Source organism: Phascolarctos cinereus, unplaced genomic scaffold (genome assembly GCF_003287225.1).
Source record: "Phascolarctos cinereus isolate Bilbo 61053 unplaced genomic scaffold, phaCin_HiC Scaffold_5;HRSCAF=322, whole genome shotgun sequence".
Lineage (NCBI taxonomy): Eukaryota > Metazoa > Chordata > Mammalia > Diprotodontia > Phascolarctidae > Phascolarctos > Phascolarctos cinereus.
In genome coordinates this window covers 470,763,246-470,786,570 of record NW_027555958.1, presented here as the reverse complement: position 1 = coordinate 470,786,570, position 23,325 = coordinate 470,763,246, and the positions used below count along the sequence as shown (strand labels likewise).

The window sequence follows — 23,325 nt, the reverse complement described above, 5'->3', positions numbered from 1 at the left end:
GGACCATCCTAGAAATCATTTTTGGTGGCAGCATCCTTAGTATCTTGTGGAGTCTTTTGTAAAAAGAGATATTTAAATGTTCTACAAAGCTTCCTCTAGAAAAATACACTTTTCAAATGGATGCCTGGAACAAGTCCTTGTTAAGGCAGGAGCTGTCCATTTAAGAGCTACTAGTTATTTGTCTCCAGTCTGCATGAGGAAAGAATAATGGGAAATGGAGAGAGCCACTACTGTGTCAATGGAAAGAGCCCAAGCCTTAGACTCATGAGCTCTGCTGCTTATGTCTGTTGGTCAAATCTCTTAAAAAAATTTTGACTCTTGGTTTCCTAATTTATGCAATGGAGGAAATTATGCTTACAGTCTGGTTGTAATGACCAAATAACATATGAATTATAACCAGCTGAATCAGGCTGTAGTGATAGTCAGTGGGCCTGAAGTCAGGGAGATCAGAGTTCAAATCCAGCTTTAGGCACTAGTAGCTATACGACCCTTAGCAAGTCACTTGCATTTCTTTTTCACACTCAATTTCTTCATCTGTAAAATCAGGACACTGATAGACTCCACTTTCTAGTATTGTGCAGGTGGCAGAACATAATATACGTAAGGCAGCTTAAAAACCTTAAAGCATTCACAATGTAAATGTTAAATATTATTATCACAGGTTTATAGAGGATTCTAAGGCTTAGGAAGTATAGTTATGCATGCAAAGTAGCGTGTGTGTTGCATAAATGCACATTTCTCTGGTATAATGTACTGAAAAAGAACGTTGGGCTGGGAGTCACAACACTTAGGTTTAAATTACAGCTCTCAAATTAATTAGCTGTGTGACCCTGGGTAAGTCACATAATTTTTATGAACTTCTGTTTCCTCATCAGCAAAATGGGAGTGATAATATTTGTACTGCCTTTCTTGGAGAGTTGTTGTGAGGAAAGAAAATCGCTAATTACAATGCCTTCCTTGCCAACTTTAAGTCTTTGGTTTGTGTCCTTGATCTCATTCCCTTCTGTCTTTTCTGGGACTTGATCCATGTCATTCCCTCTAGTTCTGAACTTGAATCTCTCTTTCACTCAATGAACTAGGCAGTTCACACCTAGTTTATGCCTTTGAGGTATTGTTTTTGTAAATCAATCCAAGGGGTATCTGACCTGATGAAAGAATCAATGTGTAGAGCATCTTGTTAGCTCCATTCACTGATGTTGGGGGTGTCCTCCCTCCACCCTTTAAAGAAGGATTTGTTGAAGGAACTGGTATTTGACCTGGAGAAAGGAAAATTGGTACGCCCCTGGGTGGAATACGTTACCACCTGGCATTTGGATAGCCCATGAGCTTAGCAAAGTGCTTTAACTCACATTACCTCATTGGATTCTCATATGATTTGATAATTTCTGTTGTCAGTTCTGTATAGGGTGGTAATGTGGAAGAGGGATTTGGATTTGTTTTGTGTGGCTACAAAAGACAAAGCTGAGACCAACTGGCAGATACTACTTGGCAGAAGAACCTCTGCAAATGGGATGGATTCCACTGGCAAATCATGAGTTAACTGATATTGGCAATGGGGGAGTGAAGACAACTTTCAGAGCTGCAGTGGGTAAAAAGTTTGATAGGATGACACCTGAGGCTCCTTCCCATTCTATGATTCAGAGCAACATCCCCAAGAGGCAGCACTGGAGAGAACACCAGTTTTGGAATAAGAAGACCTGGGTTTAAATCACAGTCGTGACCCTGCTGCTTGTGCCTCTGAATTACTTTGTTTATGCATATACATGTCCGTGCAAAAGCCCCTGCCTGACCTCAAGGAGCAATGCAAACTTCTATTTCCGTTTTGTCTTCAATGTCCGGTGCCTCGCTTAGTGCCTGAAACACAGTAGGCTCTTCATAAATACTCGGAATTTGTTTGGGATTTCATTTTTCTGACTGGGCCTCAGCTTTCTGATCTATCAAATGAAAGCGTGGGATTTCATTATGTCCAAAATCACTGGTGGATCTCAGTCCTTGGAGATCTGAGGGTGCTGCCTCCTTGCCATGCACAACCCAAACATCTAATTTGTCTGTACTACGCATATGTGCCTTCCCACCCCTAAGATTCCATTGTTGTAAAGGAATTTTATTGGTTTTTAATGAGGTAGCAGACCTACCTCACTGGTAGCAGCTGTGGAAGATACTCGTGCCTAAGGGATGTTTCCTTCCCTCGGCTTAGACGAGGAGGTGAATCCAAGAGGGGATACAGTCTTCTCGTGCCCTTTCCTAAAATGATTCTCAACTGGCACCCTCTGTAAGTAGAGAATTGAAATGGAAGCCATTCAGGCTTGGCATTGGTCTCCTGTGACATACTAGAGACAATCTTGGGGTCTCTTTTACCACACAGACCACCTCACTTCACCTAGGCTCATAGATTCAGAACATTGAGAGACTTTGGAGGTCACCCCTCCACCCTCCTCATTTTACAGAAATCAAGGCTCAAAAAGGCCAATGCCTTGTCAACGGCACACAGTCACTTAGTGGCAAAACAAAGATTTGCACACAGATCCTCTATGCCAATGTTGAACATTCCTTTCTCTCTGCCTCCCTCCCTTCCTAGTTTATTTCCTCTTTGTCAGACCTGTGAGATTTTTGGTTTATGGACATTTACATAGGTATACATTTGCTGGTTTTTGTAGGGCCTGAGCTAATTCATTCAGACATTTTAAATTTATCTAAACAACAGGGCCCATAATGCTTTAAAGCCCACAGCTCTGCAATCTTAGGAGAAATTTTTCAGAATCAAGACTGATTTCTTTTATTCTTTCAGTCTCTCTCCCCCCAACTGCTTGTTCATGCCAATTTCTTTAATCTCTCATCTATCTGTTATTTCCAAAATTATTTTCTTGGCTTCTTTGCTGACTTTTCCTCATGTTAGATCATCATGCATCTGTCCTCATGATGGGAAGCTCAATCACAGTGAAAATTCTACAATGTCCCATTCGACTGGAACTTATAGTGAGAGCTCCACAGCACACTCCGATGGAATATTCCCACCAGAGACTAACGCTTATCTTTGCTTCTGTCACTTGTATCTACAGAGAACATGGAATGCCTAGATTAAGCAAGAGTAAGGATGGTACCAATGATCAGGGAAATAACTGCCTTCAAGGAGTCACATGGTTCAAAGCCAAAAGATGCTGTATTGGTTCGGGTTTGAGAAGCTTACATCCAACTGGATTAGAAGAGCCGGGATTTCATCTATGTAACAAAAAGCTCACATACGGGCAAAATATTAAACAGTAAGTCCTCTTGGAAGCTCGGTCTGTCTCTTGGAAACAAACCCTTGACCTTTTCAAGTCTTAGCTCATCTATCACCTCCTTCTGTGAGAAGCCTTTCTTGTTGTCCCTCTCCTACACGTAGGTGTTTCTCCCCCATGAGACCAATTTGTATGGATCTTATATGCACTTTACAAATTGTCCAGCCGACCAGTGGGATGGAGCTGCCAAAGACCCCTTCTTGGCTGTGCAGCCCTAAAACTTAGCACGGTGCCTGGCACATAGCAGATACTTGAGACATGATTGCTGAACTGAACTGGAATATTTCACTCCAACCCTGGTTTCTAGCCCACACGTTCTGCCTCAGAGAGGCTGAAAGGTTTCCTCTCAGATGGCATGTGAGTAAGATGACCACTTTCAACTGCTTGAAAATATGTCCCAAGTAGAATTCCTTATCTTTGCCCCATAAACCCAGGCTTCTTTCTGATCTCCCTGTGTGTTATCCTTCCAGGAACCCAGTAGCCTGGGAGTCAGTCAACAAACATTCAATAAACAAGTGCCCACACTGTGCAAAACATGGGAGTCATCTTTGACCCTTCATTTTCCCTCTTCCAGCCTGTCCAGGCAGTTAGCAGATCCTTTCCCTTCTGCTTTGAGAGCTTCTCTGTTCATGGGCTAGGGCTAATCCATGCCCTTGTGCCTCTCACCTGGGATACTGCAATAGCCTCTCAAGTGGCCTCCCTGCCTTAGGCCTTTTCCTTCTCTAAACCATCATGCACAGGGCTACCAAAAGGATTTTTCTAAAGAACAGGTCTGATAACACCCCTCCCCCTGTTCAAAAAGTGCTAGGGTTTCCTTAGCATCTCTAAGATCAATTACAAATTTCTCGGTTTGGTAAACAGAGTCAGTTCACAACCCTGGCACTAGCTTTCCTTTTCAGGCTTAATACACACTATTACTATTTATGTATTTTACCATACATCCCAAGGGATAGGGTGGGAACCCCAGTCAGGAAGACCTGAGTTCAAGTCCAGCCTAGAAACTTACTAGCTTTGTGACTCTGGGTGAGTCACTTAATCTCTCTGTGTCTGAGTTTCCTCATCTCTAAGATGGGAATAATAAAAGCACCTATCTCTCATAGGGCAGGTAGGTGGCACAGTGGACAGAGCACCAGGCCTAGAGTCAGGAAGACTCATCTTCCTGAGTTCAAATCTGGCCTCAGACACTTTCTAGCTGTGTGACCTTGAGCAAGTCACTTAACCCCATTTGCCAAAGTTTCCTCATCTGTAAAATTATCTGGAGAAGGAAATGACAAGCCACTCTAGTACCTCTGCCAAGAAAACCTCAAATGGAGTCATGAAGAGTTGAATGTGACTGAAAAACAACTACATAACAACATCTCCAAGGGTTGTTGTAAGGACCAAATGATACAACATTTATAAAGTTTTTGTAAACTATGAAGCACCATGTGAATGCTAGCTGTATTGTTGTCTTCACCATCATCATCATCACTATTTTTTCCAAAGTTGCTATTCTCCATCCACAATATTTTATCTCCTGTCTCTTTATACAATCTGTATTTTTTCATCCTTGACAATTCCTTGAAAGTAGGAAATGTTTTAATTTTTTATTTTAAAAAGTGTTTAGAACAGTACTTTGCACATAGTAAACCTTTAAAAGTCCCTTCATTTCTTCCCTCCATTGATTGATTGATTGATTGATTCATTCATTCATTCTCTTCTCCTCTTAGAATCCTGAGCTCCTTTTAAAACTGCTCAAGCATTTCAACCAAATGAAGCTTTTCCTGCTGCCTCTCCCAGAAGCTAGTATACTCAACTCCACCCCCCAAAAACAAATACTGTGTGCTGACTGTGCACACGTTGCATGTTTACTTATAAGCATATATTTTGTTTCCTCTTACAACAGTGTAAATTCCTTGAAGGCATAGTCTTTCTTTGATGCCCTTGAATCTCCAGGAACCACCACAATGTTTGACACATAGCAGGTGTTTAATAAATGCTGGTTGGTTGAATGAATCCAATCACTTCTGAACTAGACACTTCTAAGGCAGGGCATGCAGCAATCTGCAAATGGTTAGATTAATCAGCCTGCCCAGGTACAGTATTCTCTAGTATTAATTCTGTATCAGTTTCATTAGTAAATCCAGAATGATGAATACATTACATAATATTGGTTGAAGGAATGGGGGGTTAGTTTTGCTGTAGAAGAGAAGATATAGCTGCTATTAAGTGTCTAAAGAGTGATTATGTGGAAGCAAGATTAGGTTTTTTTCTTAGACCCCAACAGGAAGAACTAGAAAAACCATGGATGGAAGTTACAAGAGGCAAATATAACCTTGATGAAAATCCGAAAAACCTTTCTAACTATCAGGAAAGCATCTACTCTCCTTAGCCCATGTGCACTGACTGCACTCTGGTAAGCCATCTTAACAGACAGGCTAAACCAGGTGGAGGGTAACCAACAGGCCTCATCTAGAAAATGAAGGTCATCCTCTGCATCCTGAGCCAAGGCCAGTCAGCTTGACTTTTGTTGAGCCACTGGACTTGGATGAAGCAGAAAGAGAGAATGAGGCTGAAGACCTCGAACAACTCTGCCTCACTTAAATCCAATTCATGTGCAAGTCAAGACATCGTCTCGGAGGTCATTGGTCCTCTTTGAAAACAAAGGATGGACCACGACAACAGCTCCCATGGGCTTAATTACCATCTCCATGCTGACAATTCCCAAATATTTACCTATTCTGCCCCAACCTCTTTACTCATCTCCAGTCTCGCATCTCCAACTGTCTCTCAGACATCTTGAACCGGATGTCCAGTAGGCATCTCAAACGAAATGTCCAACGTAGAACTCTTTATGTTTCCCCCTAAAACCCTACCCCGCCCTTACCTTCCACGTTACTGTAAAGGGAGACTCGACCCTCCTAGGCCCTCAGGTTCACAACCTAGGAGTCATCCTTGATTCCTCATGATCTTGTTTTCCCCGTCCAATCTATCGCCAAGGCCTGTCAACTTCAGCTTTGCAAAATCTCTTGTATATACCTTCTTCTCTCCTCTGCCTCTGGCACCAGTCTGGTACAGGGCATCATTGCCTCATGCCTTGGCTATTTCAGTAGCTTAGCATAGTGCCTGGCACATAGGAGGTATTCAATAAATGTTATATTGATTGATCGATGGATTGATGGATGATCTGCTGTTGGGTCTGCCTGCTTCAAATCTCCCCCCAGTCCAATCCGTCCTACGTTGTCTCCAAAGTGATTTTCCTAAAGTACAGGCCTAACCATGCCACCCTCCCCCCATCTCCACTCAGTAAACACCAGTGGTTCACTATCTCCTTCAGGATCAAATGTGAAATTCCCTGTTTGGCATTCACAGTTCTTCATAACCCATCCTCCTCCTTCCTTTCTAGTCTTGTTATACCTTACCCCCTGACACATATTATTTAATCCAGTGACATTGACTTTTTGGCTGTTCCACCAAGCAAGACACTCCATTTCTGACTCTAGGCTTTTTCTCCGGCTGTCCCCCGCTCCTGGAATGCTCTTCCTCCTCATTTCCACCTACTGGCTTCCCTGGCTTTCTTTAAGCTACAACCAAAATTACATCGGCTATAGGAAGCCTTTCCTAAGCCCTCTTCATTCTAGTGCCTCCCTGCCGTTAATTGTTTCCTATTTATTCTGTATAACATATTTGTATATAGTTGCTTGTTTGCTGTCTCTGTTGACTCTGAGCTCCTTGAAGGCAGGACACACACCCCCCTTTTGGTATCCCCAGTATTTGGCACAGTGCCTGGCACACAGTAGTAAGTTAACACATTTTTTTGTTTGATTGATTACGTGATCTTACAATGAATTCCAGTATGAATACTGATTTCGTATCAGATATACTTATAACTTTTTTGTTATGGAAGGAAAATAGCTCTGCTACATTGAGGTTCATCCCATGGGACTTATACATTTGAGTATCTTGTAAGTGCTTGCTTGATCCAAAAGTACCTAATCCACCTTGGCTGAGGTCAAAAATAGACCCATGCTCAACTCTACTCTCTGGCAAGCAGGGCTATACCAAGCTTCCAGCATGCCTGTGACAGTATCCATGGCATAGATCCCATTCCTAAGAGTTGGTCTGTTGTAAAAGGTGGGGATGGAAGGCACCACCACAAACTTGGTTGTCCACAAAGCACGTGACAAAATGGAATGAGTTGTTAAAGGAAAGTTGGGTCTTCATCTGTCTGGTTTGGAGGTGGTGGTAGGGGGTCCTACTGCCTAGAGCAGTAGGGGAGGTTAGCATCCCATCTTCCCTTTAATACTCCTTCCTAGAACATTCACATTCTTCCCTGTAAAATGGTGAGTGGGTTCACATTCAGAGACAGGAATATGTTCTGTTCCTTTCCACCCACCAGTCCTGGAACAGTATGCTGAAAGCTGGTATGAAGAAAATGATTCTTCAAATGAAAAGCTTAGCAAATGTACCAATAGACGATATAGGCATTTGGTCATTAAAAAAGTCTTAAACATTTGTTGCTACACAAATGAATGTTCTTTTTCAGGTACCAGTGGACTAGATGGATTCTGAGATTCTTTCTAACTGCTTCTGGGCATCCTGGCTATGATCTGACTATCCTAAAGCAATAGTCAAATAAGCAGTAGGCAAATTCAGGTGTTCCTCATTTGAAGCAATAAGCATATGTCTGAATAGCTCAGTGTAACTAATCGGATTTTATAAGAAGCCACATCTGCTTTTCCATTGAACGGCATTTTAATATAAATAAAAATAATTGAACTCAGAATCTCGGAGGCCATGTCTGTCAACTCTCTTATATTATAAATGAAGAAAGTGAGCCTTCAGATTAAAATTAACAAAGGTCACACAAATAGTAAGTGTAGTAGATGAAAATGGAGTAGAGACTGTCTCTAAAGCCTGCACTTTCTGGAGTAGCCCTGTTTCTCCAATCACTCTCCAATGTATATTTTCTCAAGTCTAATTTTGGCATATTGCATTTTCTTAACAACATGTTATTTCTTGAAAAATGCTCGATGTGAAATTAGATATGGAGACATTCCTATCAGGAGTCAATGGGTCCTAGTACACTTGGGTTAGATTTATGGAATGAGATGTGTGATATCAAACATTATATTGAGACTTCAATATCTTCTGTAAGCTGAGAAGCCTGGATTCTAAAATCAGTTCCAAGTCCAACATTCTACAGACCTGTCATGAGGTCACTGATGTTCAGGATGGTTTTTCCTCTGGGAGTTCCTAGATCCCCTCAAGGCTCATCGAAGGTGCTCTCTCCTACACAATACCTTTGCTGATTTCCCCAACTATTAGTTCTCTCCTCCACTCCAGTTTTCATTTTTCTTTGCTTTAGACCAGTTTCCTCTTTACTTAAGTGTACCTAATGTTTCACCTCAGTGGAATATAAGCTCCTTGAAAGCATGCCCTGTTTCTTGATTGTCTGGGTGTCCCTTCCCCTCTCAGTGACTTTTGCATACAGAGCAGGTGCTCACGCATTGAATTGAACTGATGTTTTGAAGGTGGATAGTGCAGCATTTTGAATCTTTAATGTTGCTTAAGAGGAAGTCTAAATGACCAATTAGTGAGAGGGCCTTGGAGTCAGAAATACTTGGTCCAAGTCCTTCCCCTGTTGAGTCCGGGTTGTATGACTCTGAGTACTTTCACCTTTTGGTGCCTCCGGCAACTCTTTAAGATTATAAGTTACAGAGAAGATCTTTGTTGGGGGAAGGAGTTTCCTCACCAGGAAAATCCTGATGCCACTAAGATAACCTGACCCCCAAACAAATAAATAAATTCATCAAGTTTTAAAGATTTGAGGAGTCGAGCCATTTTTCTGTCATTTAACATTCATTTCACCGTTAGATTTCTCTAAATACCATGATTACTCAATAAATGCTAGATAAATTAAAATAATATTCTCATGTCTATTAAAAAAGTTGGTATTGCACAATACAACATAAGAATGATATCGAATATGCCATGAGCAAACCAATTTTCTTACATAAGGAGAAGCATCCTCATTTGAATACATCAGGGAAATGCAGTGAATTTGTGTCATTGCATCACTATGCCCTGAGACAGGCAAAGAGAAGCAAAAAGATCAGGTAAAGAGCTGAAAATTCCAGGAAGGGATAACTGCAACCCAAATTCAGAAATGATAAAGTGGTCAATATCAGCCATGCTGGCTATCAACATTAATCCATTTGTTGGATTACTGCTCATCTACTTACTTTACCTGTATAGACTGAGTTCTCATGTTTACCAAATTAGATTTAAAGATATCACAACTATAGCACTGTAAATGACACTGATAATGCTCAAACATGACCACTGTCCAATATTATCCAGCTAATGTCCAGATAATGTTACCTAAAGACACTGAAGTAAAAATCAGAAAACATTTAATTTTGAAAATGTGTGTTCAGTTTCATCATCTTCTCTTTTACGATGCAATCAGCCAATCAACAAGTATTTTAAGTGGATATTCTGTGCCAGGAACTATGCTAGTTTCCACAGATGCAAAGATGAAAGTGAAGAAGCAGCTGCCCCAATGAAGCTCACATTCTATATACAGAAGGGTGAGAGGACAGGGAGGTCAACATGTGTATGTGTGTCTGTATGGATGTGGATATGTACAAATATATGCAACCTCCATACAAAACAGACACATGGCAATTTGGGGCAGGAAAAGATTAAGCAATTGTTCATGTGGGGGACATAGGAGGTGATTTCATCTATGAATTTGAACTTACACTGATTATTAGCCATTTCCTTTGACTCTCTGGTACAGGATGTCATAAAGTCCGTGTCTCTCTTTTTTTCTCCCTACTAATATAAAACCAGATGGACCAATCATACCAGATGACTTCAGAACTAATTATCTGCTCTAAAACTATGATGATTAAATACATTAAAATCTAAAGTCTTGCTCCCAAGAGTTTTTAGGAAGTCCACCTCATTCCACTTTTAAATTATTTTTAACTGCATCATCTGTAGCTGTTTATTTAATTCTTAAGTCTACCAGGGAGTTTTCTGGCATCATACTCATTACTCATATATTTTGCACATACATACACACAAAAATCCTTCCTTCGCACCTGGATAGCATCCTAGCCTTCCCTTTTCTCATCTTTTTCTTATCATACAAGGAAGTGGCCAATAGATCAATTTCATAATCTACTATGAAACCAAAGTATGTTTACTCACTAAATTCTGGCCATGGGTGTGTGTGTGTGTGTGTGTGTGTGTGTGTGTGTGTGTGTGTGTGTGTGTGTGAACCATTTTCTGGATGGTTAAATTTAACACATAATCTTCTCCAATAAGGTCAGCTCATTTTCCCACCTCCACCAGTGCCTTCTATCCTGTCATACATTTTCATCTCTTCTTCCTCCTCATTTCCATGCTATTTACTTCATTGGTAAATGTGTAGGCACCCCTGTCAATTAAATTATTGTTTCAATTGTTTTCCCTTTTTTGCTTAGCACTGTCTTTCACCCTGACCAGCACCATTATGCTTATTATGATGATTGCTACCAGCATCCTCTAAAGTACTCCACAGTTTTCTACGTGCTCAATAGTCATTTATGAGCAAATAAGGTTTATGAACCATGTGTAGACCAAATGCCAGTGGAGCTGGAGATCACTAGAAAGAACTGTATCTCTATAATGTTCTGAATACCCTCTCCATCTGAGACAAAAAAAATGAAACACATACATGTTGGGATCACCTATGTAATCAAGTGAAATGCACACTCTCTGAAGGCAAAAAAGGATTTAAAAAAATTGTCTTTGCATCTCCACAGCTCTTGCTGTGTCTGGCCCAAAGTAGGCACTTATATGGTCATTATTGGATTAGATGCGGTTGCCCCAACTGTAGCCAGTGCTGATGTTCTATATGAAAACAATGGCATGGTAGAGACTTATGAAGTCTGTAAATACTTCCCATAGTAAGCAAGGTAGAGGATTTGATTTAAACAGAAAATCTTTGGGGCCATTACATGCATTTATTCTCTGTATCTTTAAAAGGCATATAAAAGGTTCTGTTCTGGTTCTGGTTCTGTTATGTTTAACCATTTAAAGATGCTTTTGTGACAACTCATTAGATGTCTCTTTTTAAAGAATATCATCAGAGTGTTAGAGAAGACATGACAGCCTTTTGAATTAAAAAAATGACTTTATTTAAAATAACCTTACCATTCCTCTACATGACAGATTCTAATAGCATATTAGGTATTACTGTCATGGATTAATTATTCCATGAAGATAAGCCACTGCCTTTTCTGCACCCATATTAAATAACTGTCACAAAAGTCATATGATGCATTACTGCCAAACATGGGGTACAGATGTTCATTTGAATACAGATGGACTATTGAAATTATCAATCCTTTTATGTTCATTAAGAAATACCCCAAATATTTACCAATTTCTGGACAAGATGAGAGAATTCCAAGATAGGAAGCAAGCTCAATGATTACTAAAGTGCTCTGTGGAATCACTGAAGGTGTTTCTAATATGCTAAAAGTATCAGTGCACACCCTACCTTAAGGATTTCTACCTAATTTAAGTATATTAGTTTGTGGCAGCTTTAAATCATGACATTCTATTCCTACTTCAACGATGCTATTTATGTTGCTGTATTTGTTACAGAAATTAGTGCCGTTGTACTTAAACACTTTTTTCAAACTCGAGCCAATATCCCTTTCAAGATATTTAAAAAGTCATAAATAGGAAAAAGAAGCTAAGCGATTTTAGGCAGGTAGGTAGCACAGAGAATGGAGCGCTGGAACCTGGAGTCAGGAAGACAGGAGTTCAATGTAGTCTTCAGCCACTTACCAGCTGCCTGACTGGGCAAGTCACTTAACCTTGTCTGACTCAGCTTCTTCATTTGTAAAATTGGGATAGTAATAAGACCTCCCTCTCAGGGTTGCTACAATGAATGAGATCAATATTTATAAAGTGCTTCACAGACTTTAAAGGGCTTATTAATTTTAGGTATTATTATTGTTATTTTACCTATATCATATAGCAAGTAAGTAACAGGTTTAGTGCTGAAACCAAGTGTTTTATTCTTCTTTCTTCCCTACTTTATAAGAATTCCATCTGGTGATCCCTATAAGAATATAGATTTCCTAACTGTTATGGACCTGAATTTAAAAACTTGGTTCAACATACATGTAAGGAAAGGCATTGTGGGGCATTAGTGAACTTGTGTCAGCTTCCCAACATCATTTACTTATTTACAGCACCATTTCTGATTTTATCTATATCAAGTGTAAGAAAAAAAATCTATTAAGCCCATCACCTGTGATCAATCTAAATATTGGTTGAATATTTTTCAATACATAGGCTTGCCAAACAATACATTGAGTCATCACCCTTCCAATTTTGTGAGATTGCTTAACATGAAATCTAAACGCTGTAAGCTAAAGACACAATGGATAGCGTGGGATAAAGTTTCACCAAGGATGGAACTTAGGTGATTTTTTCATTAATCCCCAAAGGGAAGAAAGTACAATGAAAATGTACTTTCTTTCAAGATTATAAAAATTCTCAATTATAAGTATTAGCTGCTGAATTTAATACCAGAGTGATGCTAGTCAGATCATGGAGGTAAGCTTAATTCACTTTATGTATAAGTTAACCCAAAAGAGATTCAACAATTCAATAACAATTCAGGAAGTGCTTCTCCTGTATTACATATTTGAGTAGGCGCTAGGGAAGTAAAAATAAAGAAACATAGTCCCTGACTTCAAGGAGTTTATAATCTTAAAAAAAAAACAGTAGAGAGGGATGTGTCAAGTAAACAAGTGTGAAACAAGATAGGATGTGATAATCAAATCTACTATGCACCAGGAACTATTCGAGGCTTTGATCACACAAAGACAAAAAAAGAAAAATACTATTTCCTCCCCTCAAAGAATTTACATCTTATCAGGAGAAACAACACAGACACACACAGATACACACACACACACACACACACACACACACACATTCTAATTCCAAACATACACAAAATAAATACAAATTGATTTCAGGCTGGATTGGGCATTAGTGACTACAGAAATGGAAAAAGGGAGTAACACTGTATTAGGCATGTAAAGGAAGCTGCAGATTCTAAGAGGCAGAGGCAAGGAGCAATTTATGAAGCACTTAGTCTGTGCCAGGCACTGTGCTAAGTGCTGGAGAAACAAAGGAAGACAAAAGAAGCCCTGCTTTCAAGGGGCTTTGACGGAGGAAGAATTCCAGACCCAGGTTACAGCCTGTGACAACGCACAGAGGTGTTCAGTGGAAGACAGGTATGAGGAACATGTGGGCCAGCTTGATTGAACTGGAGGTCTGGGGAACAGAGTAACATAGGTCTGGAGTCAGATAATGAAGGGCTATCAATGGCCCAAAGGATCTGTTTCATTTTTGTCCTAGAAGCAAGAGGGACCTATTTGTAAGCAAGGGAATAGCATGCTCCAACCTGGGCTGGGGGTGTCTGATGACTTTGGCAGTTGTGTGTAGGATAGGTTAGAAAGGGGAGGGGCTGAGGAGGGAGAGGAATGAGGAGAAGATTGCAATTGTCTAGGTGAAAGTGTAAGGTCTGAGCAAATGTGGGGAAGTGAGCAGACTTCTGAGACGTTGTGGAGGTCTCATCAATGAGAACTGGTGGTTGATTACAGAAAGGAGGTCATCGCAAAAGAGATCAAGACAAAGCATTTTCTTTTTTTATTCATTTATTTTTAGTTTTCAACAATCACTTCCACAAGCTTTTGAGTTTAAATTTTCTCCCCCTCCCTTCCCACTTCCCTCCCCTCCCCAAGATGGTATGCAATCTGATATAGACTCTACATATACATTCCTATTAAACATATTTTCACATTAATCATGTTGAAAAGAAGAATTAGAATCAATAGGCAGAACCACCAGAGAGAGGAAACAAAACACAAAAGAAGGAAAAAAGGAGCAAATAATATGCTTCGATTTGCATTCAAACTCCGTAGTTCTTTCTCTTGATGTGGATAGCATTTTCCATCATGAGACTTTTGGAGATAAGACAAAGTATTTTCAAAAAATTGAAGAGCGAGTTTGAGAACAGGTGGGAAATCAGGGAAAGCTTCATGAAAGAGGAGGCATCAAAACCAAGCCTTCAAAGAACAATCACATATTTTGACAGTCAGAGATGAAAAGGGAGAATGTTATAGCTCTGGAAAGATGGCCTGTGTGCATGGATGGAATCAGGAGAATGCAAGATGAGATGGAGAAGTGCTTCTACTCCAGATGAAAACTACAGTCTCTAGACACAGCTTGCACCCATATATTATTGTTGTTCAGTTTCAACTGTGTCTGACTCTTTGTGAGCCCATTGTGGGTTTTCATGGCAAAGATACTGGAGCGGCTTGCCATTTCCTTTTCCAGATCATTTTACAGATGAGGAAATTGAGGTGAACAAAGTTAAGTGACTTGCCCATAATCACACAACTATTACGTGTCTGGGGCCAGATTTGAACTCAGGAAGGTAAGTCTTCCTGGTTTAAAGCCCACTCCTGTATCCACTTTGCTACCTTACCCATATATACCCATTAGCCAAATCTGCATGGGTAGGCCGTTGGTTAGAGTCAGAACGTCAGAGCAGAGCATGATTAGCTTATCATGACGGTCCTTTAGTGGTAGAATGTTTGTGTACAAACCCAGCATACCCATCCTCCCAAAGGACAATAATTCCAAAAAAATATTTATTTGAAGAAGTACAATGGCAGCAGCAATTATGGTTGGTTCCCTATAATCAAACTACATTAAGGCATACGAGTTCTCCACCTGAGCAGTTGTTCACTGCCTCCCAAGCTCTAGACAGGCTGATGCTTAATACAAGGGAAAGGATGGTGCTATAGGCAATGCCAGTTTCTTCACCTACAAAATGAGTGGACTGATTTAGAAGACCAGAGGCTCCCAGATCTAGTTGGAAGGGACCTGAAAGATCATAGACAGAGTTTCTTCAATGGAAATAACTTTCAAGAATGTGCATCATCATGTGCTTTGGCATTTCAACCTGGGGAACATGGGAAATCTCCACCTGCCTTGCGGCTGAAATCTCCTGTTAAACATTATGGCTCCCCATTAATGTGTGAACTCGACTGCAGGAACTGTCTCCATTTTTCTACTTGTATCTTGACAGAATAGTTTGCACACAGTAAGCATTTAATGAGTGTTTTTATTAATTAATTAATTAATTAATTGATTGATCCTTATGGTCTTTTCTAGTTCTCAGTCTCATGATCCTGTGAAACTGGTTTAACCCACCACAACATTATTTGGCACATAATACTTGGTTAAATAGAATAGAATACTTGTTTAAATGAATTGAATATACAGGAGATCCCAAAAGTCTTAGTATAGTTTGAAGTTAATGAGAGCTTAAAACTTCACTTGGCCTTTTGGGATACCCTATAATGTCAAAGTAGTGGTAGCTAAAGAAAAACAAAAACGAAGTATTACTACTATTTTAATCTTTTTTAAGCACCTTCATCTTTTCCCAAATATTCTAAAGGGTGAATGTGGTTGGGTGTGACAGAGGCCATTTCTTTTTCTTATTTTTTTTTTTTGTACAAAGTAATATACCATTTTCAATTAGAATAGGATAGCCCTAGGGAGACAGGGTGGGATAGTAGTTAGAAAGCCAGTCTTGGATTCATGAAGCCTTGAGTCCAAGTCCTGCCTTTGATACATATGGACTGGGTGAACTCCCACTGCCCCAGAAGCAGCCACCGATTGGCAGTGATAAAGCAGAGGCTGTCAATAGGAGACCCCTGTTTCCCAAGAAATTAGGCAGATGCAGACCCAAAATTCAAATATGTGATGATGGAAGTAGGAGAAACACTGAGAGAAGCAGAAGCATGGAGCCTCCAGGCTAGAAGGGTCCTCAGAGGCCAGCGATTCAGAAGAGAGCTAGAGTTAAGAATGGACTCTGACATCCTCAGCACAAGGTCAGCCAGCTTCTCCTTGAAGATCACAGAAAGTGTTATAGCAAGGCATGGGAGTAGCACTTAGTGTGAGATTTCTGTTCCTTACTGAAGGACTCTGTGCTAATCACCAGGTGAGAAAAGACTGTCATAGACGAACACATGCAACTCATGAGTTGGTACCTTTATTCATATTACTAATCGAGGGCCCCACATTTGTTAATTTAAGGTTATACATGAATTTTGCCCTCATACAGAATATATAACATTTTTAAAAAAATCTATACGTGCTTGAGAAGCAGCCCAGTGCTATCCAAAGATATTCTAGAGTCAGGGAGAACTGGATTCAAATCCTGCCTCTGATCTTTACTAACTGTGTGCACATGGGCAAGTGTCTCAGCCTCCTTCACTCTCATTTTCACATTTGTAAAACCAGGATAAAAACACTTGTGGTACTTATCCATAACAACAGTTTTTTTTAAGGTCCCCAAAGATAATATATCTAAAATCTTAACAAATTCTCTCTCTCTCTCTCTCATATGCATACACACATGAATATATATTATAAGTGGCAGTTTTAATTATAATATAATACTATATATTAGGAGAAACGGCTTTGTTTAGTGGATAGAGAGCTAGCCTTGGAGTCAGTAACATCCGAATTCCAGTCAGTACTCTGACAAGTATTGCCTACCTGACTCTCAATCTCTCAGTGCCTCAACTACGCATCTAAGACTCTAAACTGGGAAAGAAATTAGGGATCTGCATTGGTTTGGGAAGATGCCTACACCAAGGAAATCACAGACTCCCATTCCCCCCACCAAAAGGTGCATTATAATTATCTGTTAGTGTCTTCTGCTCTTTGAAGGTTGACACCTTTTCTTCCCTGTCACTTCTTCTCTGTCACCTGTGACTTGCCTGCCACATATTGGTGTCCATCCCTGTAACTTTAAGTTTGCTAATTAGCTTATATGAAAAGGCATTTTAAAAGAAAACAAATAACAAAATATCAACTGAAATCAATTGCTTTCAGTTTTGCCTTTTTATAAGAAAATAAAATGAAAAATAAAAGCATGGTATTACTTGGCATTTTTATTAGGAAAATAGAACAAGTCACAAGCAGCTCTGAAATTCTGGACAACTTGGGCTCAGGGCGATTCACTTGGGTCTGTGTCTCTTTAAGGAGGTGCTTCTATTTTTGACACGGCATGTGTGCAGTCACATGTGCTAGAAAATGTAGGGGTTGCCATGGTAAATTCACGTCTTTTCACGAATAAGCAACTAAAAAGGTGCATGAACAACTCTCACGCCCAGAATGTGCCAGCAATGGCTGTCCTTTTCTTGGCAAATACCGACATATGTTTCAGAGTACAAAGGATCCTATTGAAACAATTATGAAACTTCTATTCACAATGATTGTTCATAAAATGGTGAAATAAAAACGGGAAGCATCGCTCAGGCATTCAAATTTCTTATGCAAAAAAAAAAAATCCCCAATTACCGAGAGTGGCCCCTTGTCCAACCCCATTTTGGAGAACGTCCAAATTCCACCTCAGCCCAGTCTGGTAGTATACTAGCGGGCTGTTTCACTTGTCCAAACAGAGGAATTCCTAAAGATCAGTTCCCAGCCACCTTAGTGTTCTGGTTCATTAGAAACAAAAGCAAAACCCAGTCCTCAAGTCTGCACCTTCTTGCATCTCTAGTACCCCAGAACCCAGCGGCATCAGCATCTGCCGCTTTTGCCCAGTAGGGCAGGTCGCTCCTCGTAACCGGCAGAGTTCCGAAACCTTACTTTGTGTGGCTCTGGGAATGGACGCACCTCTCAGTCTCAGGAAGCTAGTGATGCCTGCTTCTAACAGAAGGAGATAGGAGGTTCGCGGCCATGGGAGATGCCCACGAGTGTCAGGGGAGCTGTGGAACTTCTCTACTGCCTTTCCAGAAGGGCATGCCTCATTCAAAAGGTGGCTGAATGGACCCCTCCCCCACCCCCAAATAACCATCTCCCTGTGCATCTGCATCTCTCCATTATTACATGCAGTAAACTTTCTTCTTCCTCTGTAGGAGGAATAAAGCAGCCTGGACGCATGACATTTCACAGGCTCAGGCAGGAACAAAGAAAATCAAGTTCCCAGCAGTGGATCTTGCCCACCGGAGGGATCACGTGGTCTGCTTCCACTCCTCTCGCCCACGCTCTGATATCTCTATTGTGCCTAGACACTTTCCCCAGGTTCGAACGCACCGGTCCATAAAACCACTTTCCCACCCAGAGGACCAAATTGCATGGGGCCCGCTGTACAGGGGGATGGGGGTCCAGAGGGATGCAGAGTGACCCAGTTAGCACCTCAGGTGATTTCGACGAACGGAAGGTACCTTGCGAAAGTAAGCAGAAGGCACAAGCAGATGTCTTAGCAACCCTCCCTTTCTCCTTCTTGGAAGTATGGGACGTAGGAGAGCTTCCATCATTCCTTTTATAAAACGGAGGGTGGCTGGGGTCTATTTCCTTGAGTTAGGCAAGTGTATCTCCACCCTCGGCTAGCCCCCACCTCAGCTGCACGCCCCGACTCTCCCACTTTGTACAAGGAGGAGACAGAGCAAGAGGGGAGGGAGGGTGGAGGCTGAGCTCTTTCTCGGTGTCCCCCCCCGCCCTTTGCAGCTGAGCACTGTAATGTGGAAAGCAATCCCCTAACTAATAAAAACAGACACATATTAAAGCTATTTAAAAAGATAATAACGCAGCCCTCTAGAGATTGCTGACTGTGCTAACATAGAAAGACCAGAGATATATAGTAATGAAAGCAATGTGCTGGCAGTCAGGGTACAGTTATTAATACTATTGTTATTCCTTTCCTCACGCTTTCGGGTGGAGGCTATAAAACACAGCCGGCTTGCTAAGGAGTCCAGCTGGGAGGACGAACGCAGAGACATTCAGAAGGGACAAAAACGCAGAAATCGCAACAGTCCAGGATTCCCACTCTGAGCAGCATCGGTATGGAGGCACAATGGGAACCAGAAGCTCGAGTTTGGGAAGGTCTCTGGGGTGGGAAGGAGGAAATCCTTCTGCCTCTAAACGCCTGCACCCGATCACCCCCGATCTCCTCTCTTTCACCCCTCCGCACCCCAGCACCCGAAACCCCTTTCCTTTCAGCACCCAGGCCAACAAAGAGCTTCGAAACATTTTCCTTAAACCCAAGCACCAATCAGTAACCGCACCTCAGGGGACAACAGAAGAGTGAGCAGCTAGGGTTAATGTTCCCTTGCTACAAGTGTGTGTGTGTGTGTGTGTGTGTGTGTGTGTGTGTGTGTGTGTGCGCGCGCGCGCGCGCCCCCGCGCCGCGCGCGGCATGCATGTGTGTGTGCGCGCGCGCGTCTGTGTGTGTGTGTGTGTGTGTGTGTGTGTGTGGCGCGCGCGCGCGCGCGCGAGTGAGCGAGTGTGTGCCCGCAGCTATCACAACAGCCACTCCAGTCTTTTGGGCATCTCCCCGAAACAGCTGCCGGCGCGATCTCTAAGCTAATGTTAAGAACCCCTGTCTTGGACCTCCTTACTGCTAACTGTTCCAGCAGTGTCTCCTTCTGGTTACCTCTCCCCACACCCTTTTCGCAGTATGTAACCCTTTACTAGACTTACTCTGGCCATGAAGTCCACACACTTACCTCTACCACCGCCCGCCAAGACCGTTTAAACGCCTCCCGCAATCTACTACCGATCGAGGGGCCAGCCCTCGAAAGAAAAAGCCACTGCACCAGCGCCGGAGCAAGCAGCTGGCACCGGCTGATCGCGGGAAGCCCAGGTGCTGCCCTCTCCTCCCTGGGAGTCGCTGCCCAGGCGGGAGACCGGTGCTCTCACGCTTTCAAGCTGCGCCTGGAAGCAGGCACCGAGCAGAGGCTGGTCACTGCAGCAGCCCCTCTCCAAGGAAGGGAAGGGGCCAGGGAAGGGAAGTAGGGTACTCACATTGCAGGCTCCTGGAGGAACTACCCATGAGTCTCCCAAGGGCTCCAGACGTTCAGCTGCAAATGGTTATTCCTTAAAGTGTGTGTTCCCGGGTCCGCAGTAGAGTGGGAGTGGAGAATCTTTTTTTTTTCCTCTCCTTTTCTTAGAGAGGAAAGGAGGAAAAGGAAAGGGGATTCCAGGAAGGTCCAAGGCTAGACCATGATGCCGATGCCCTTCAGGTGGACTGCTGGATGTGTTCCCAGGGGAAACAGTGGAGAGGAAGCCCGGGCAGCGACTAGCAGCAGGCTGGGGGTGGGAGTAGAACGGTAACTCTCCCAGTCTGTGCCAAGCCTGGCCGGCCACCCAATCACCAGCAGCGGCAGCAGCAGTGGTAGCGGCACCTCCTTCCCCACCCCCCAGGAGGCTCCACAGACAATAAATCCTAGTGGGAAAAGGAAAGGCGAGGAAGCAAGCTGAATGGTGCCCCCCGACTCCTAGCCTCGGTGTGCCTGTGCCACGCGGGGCGGGGCTGGGGGGGGAGATCCCCGAGGAGCGCTGGTGTGCGGGGAGCCCCGAAGCGAGCAGGGGGCTAAAAGAGCCGGCGGCAGTAGCAGTAGCTGAGCGTAGCCAGAAGCAGCTGCTTGGGGTATCTGGGCAGCCGGCCCGGAGGGCAGGGGCCTCGCCTGCCTTGCCCACCTCGCCTCGCCTTGGTTAGGCGACTCGGCTCACAGGTGCCGGGGGTGGGTAGGCGGCGAGGCAAGGCATGTGGCTTGCCGCCTCGCTCGCCCGCTGGCTTACTCGACCCCCTCCCCCCTTGTCCTTTGGCTTTCCTCCTCCTCCTCCTCCTCTCCTCCTCCTCCTCCTCCTCCTCCTCCTCCTCCTCCTCCTCCTCCTCCTGCTTCTCTTCCTCCTCCTGCTTGTGCTCCCCACCCCCTGGTAGGACGGACTACACCGGCTGCAGCTACGGCTTCAAAGTGTGAAAAATGTCAAGGAGATTTTCTCCCCCCTCCCCAACCAGCGAGGGGTGGAGACTGAGCCCTTACGCGGCCCGCGGCCCTCCCCTCTGAGCTAGCCCCCGCCCCCTCCCCGGCTAAAAACCCCGCGGGGAAAGCGGAGGATGCCCAGGCTCGAGCCCATCCGCTACTGCCGAGGCCCGCGGCTTCCTGGGGAGGAGGGTGCCCCGGTGCTGGCCCGCTGGGGCTTGCTGGCTCGGGCGCACGGCGGTGGCGGCAGATGCTGGCTGATGCTTCTTGGGGCGGCCCGAGCCTCCCTCTGAGCCGGAGTCCCTGCCTGCCGCCTCCTGCGGCTCCCACCCCGGGATCCGCGCGCTGGGGCCCCCGCCGCCCCGCGCCTTCCCCTGGAGCAGCCTGACCCGGTGCAAAGCGCTGCCCGCCTGCCTCCGCGTGCGTGCGAGCAGAGCCGCCCCCACAGATTCCGTGACTGCCAGCGCCGCGCTGAGCGCGGAGCTCCGGCGCAGGCTGCTGCTGCTGCCGCCGCCGCTGCTGCTGCTGCGGCTGGGGTTGGGGTTGGGGCTGCTGCTGCGGCTGGGGCTGGGGTTGGGGCTGCTGCTGCTGCTGGGGCTGCTATTGCTGTTGCTGGGGCTGCTATTGCTGTTGCTGGGGCTGCTGCTGCTGCTGCCGCCGTGGCCGTCGCTCTTTCATCAGGGGCAACGTCTTCTCTCCCTCGCTTCTGCCTCCCCGGGACCCCGCCCTCCCAGGCTATCAAGAAGATGGGAGGGGGGGTTTCCTGTCCAGATGCAGTCGGTGTAACAGCCAGCGTTTAGGACTTAGAGCCCTATCTTCCAAGCCCACCCTGGGAGTGGCTACCTCCTAGCGACAAAGGACTTTCAGCATTAGGATTTAGCCATCCATCTCCTCTCCCCCTTATCACAGAAGCACACAAAGGCAACTCTCTAGTCCTGTGGGCCACTGAGTTTCTTCTCAAACTCTTGGAAGTGTCTGCGGGCCGAGTAGCATTGGAAGCACCGCCCCCCCCAACAGTAACGACAAAAACTTGGGGAAGAGGGAGTGATGGAAAATGGCAATTTGAAATTAATCTTATTCTGCACACATCCTTTGACACCCCCCCCCCTTGGATTTCTTCTTTCTCCTTATCTTCTCGTGACTAGTGTGAGATAGAAATGTTTACATAAGTCCAATCATACACACGTAAATTACATACATACCTAGAAATTTTCTTTTGGAAATGTTGTTGAGCGGTCCGTGGGAGGAGTGGTTAAGCTTTTACTTTTCTCTTCATGCTAAGCAAGCTAAAGGCCGACGTCTTATCTTTCAAACTACCTCCAACTGGAGTGGTGTATGAGTCGATGCAGGCATTCAGTGCATGCTCCCCAGTGCAATGCACACAGCATCCCAACGCAAGGCACGTTTTCCCAATTGTGGGTCTGGGAGGATAAGCCCTTGAAGGTCAAAAATCATCTTCTCCCTCTGGGTAGGAACTGCCTGGAAAGGGATTCGGGCCATGGGCAACTGATCTGATGGGTAAGCAGCCAGGGAAGGTTGATTTTGCAGGGAACAGCTGGCTGATGACCGAGAAACTGCTGCTTCATTCTACTGAGGAAGGGAAGAGGAGCGAGAAGCTGGACAGGGGAGAGGCTGGGAAGTATCATCTGTAGAAATAGAAAAGTAGACTTTGAAGTGCTGGGAAATGCACTGATTGCAGAGTAACTGAACTGTCAGGAGGAGGAAATACTCGATTTCTGGGGACAGATTGGAGGACTGACCCGAGCCGGGCTTTCTTCTCTTTGCCTAATAGAATCACGTCACGTTTTCCTATACCTCATGGCCCCGTGGATAACCCAGGGTGGGATCTGCAAACGAGAACTGGGAAAATAAAAGAAGCAAGTTAAAAACTAGTTTGAAAAACTTGCTCAATGTGCTAGTCCTCGACTCAGCCTTTAAAGCCCTTACCCGGCTGCCCTTCAAACACCATCCCCACCCCCACCCCGCAAATCCGCCCCTGGTTGGTCCTACGATGGGACATTCTATCTGTTGCCTGCATGCCTCCTTGCTGCAGTCCGGCATTTCATACCTTTCATACCCCCACCCCCTCTGCCACCCCAGGGATTAGCTCGTTGCTTGGAGGATATAGCGTGGGCTTAACTACTGTTTATTAAATTGAATTGAATTATTTTTCTATGGGCCGCTGCTCTCTATTC

The 23,325-nt window shown here is 44.0% G+C and overlaps 1 protein-coding gene across 1 annotated transcript in view; it reads right to left on the bottom strand.

The window, feature by feature from the left end:
* Window positions 1–20,946, bottom strand: part of LRRC7 (leucine rich repeat containing 7) — a 588,365-nt gene extending 567,419 nt beyond the window's left edge. The window contains 1 exon segment of the mRNA XM_020993127.2: window positions 20,169–20,946. Coding sequence (XP_020848786.1) covers window positions 20,169–20,170 — 2 coding nt within the window. The 5' untranslated portion in view covers window positions 20,171–20,946.
* Window positions 20,947–23,325: the final 2,379 nt, after the last annotated feature.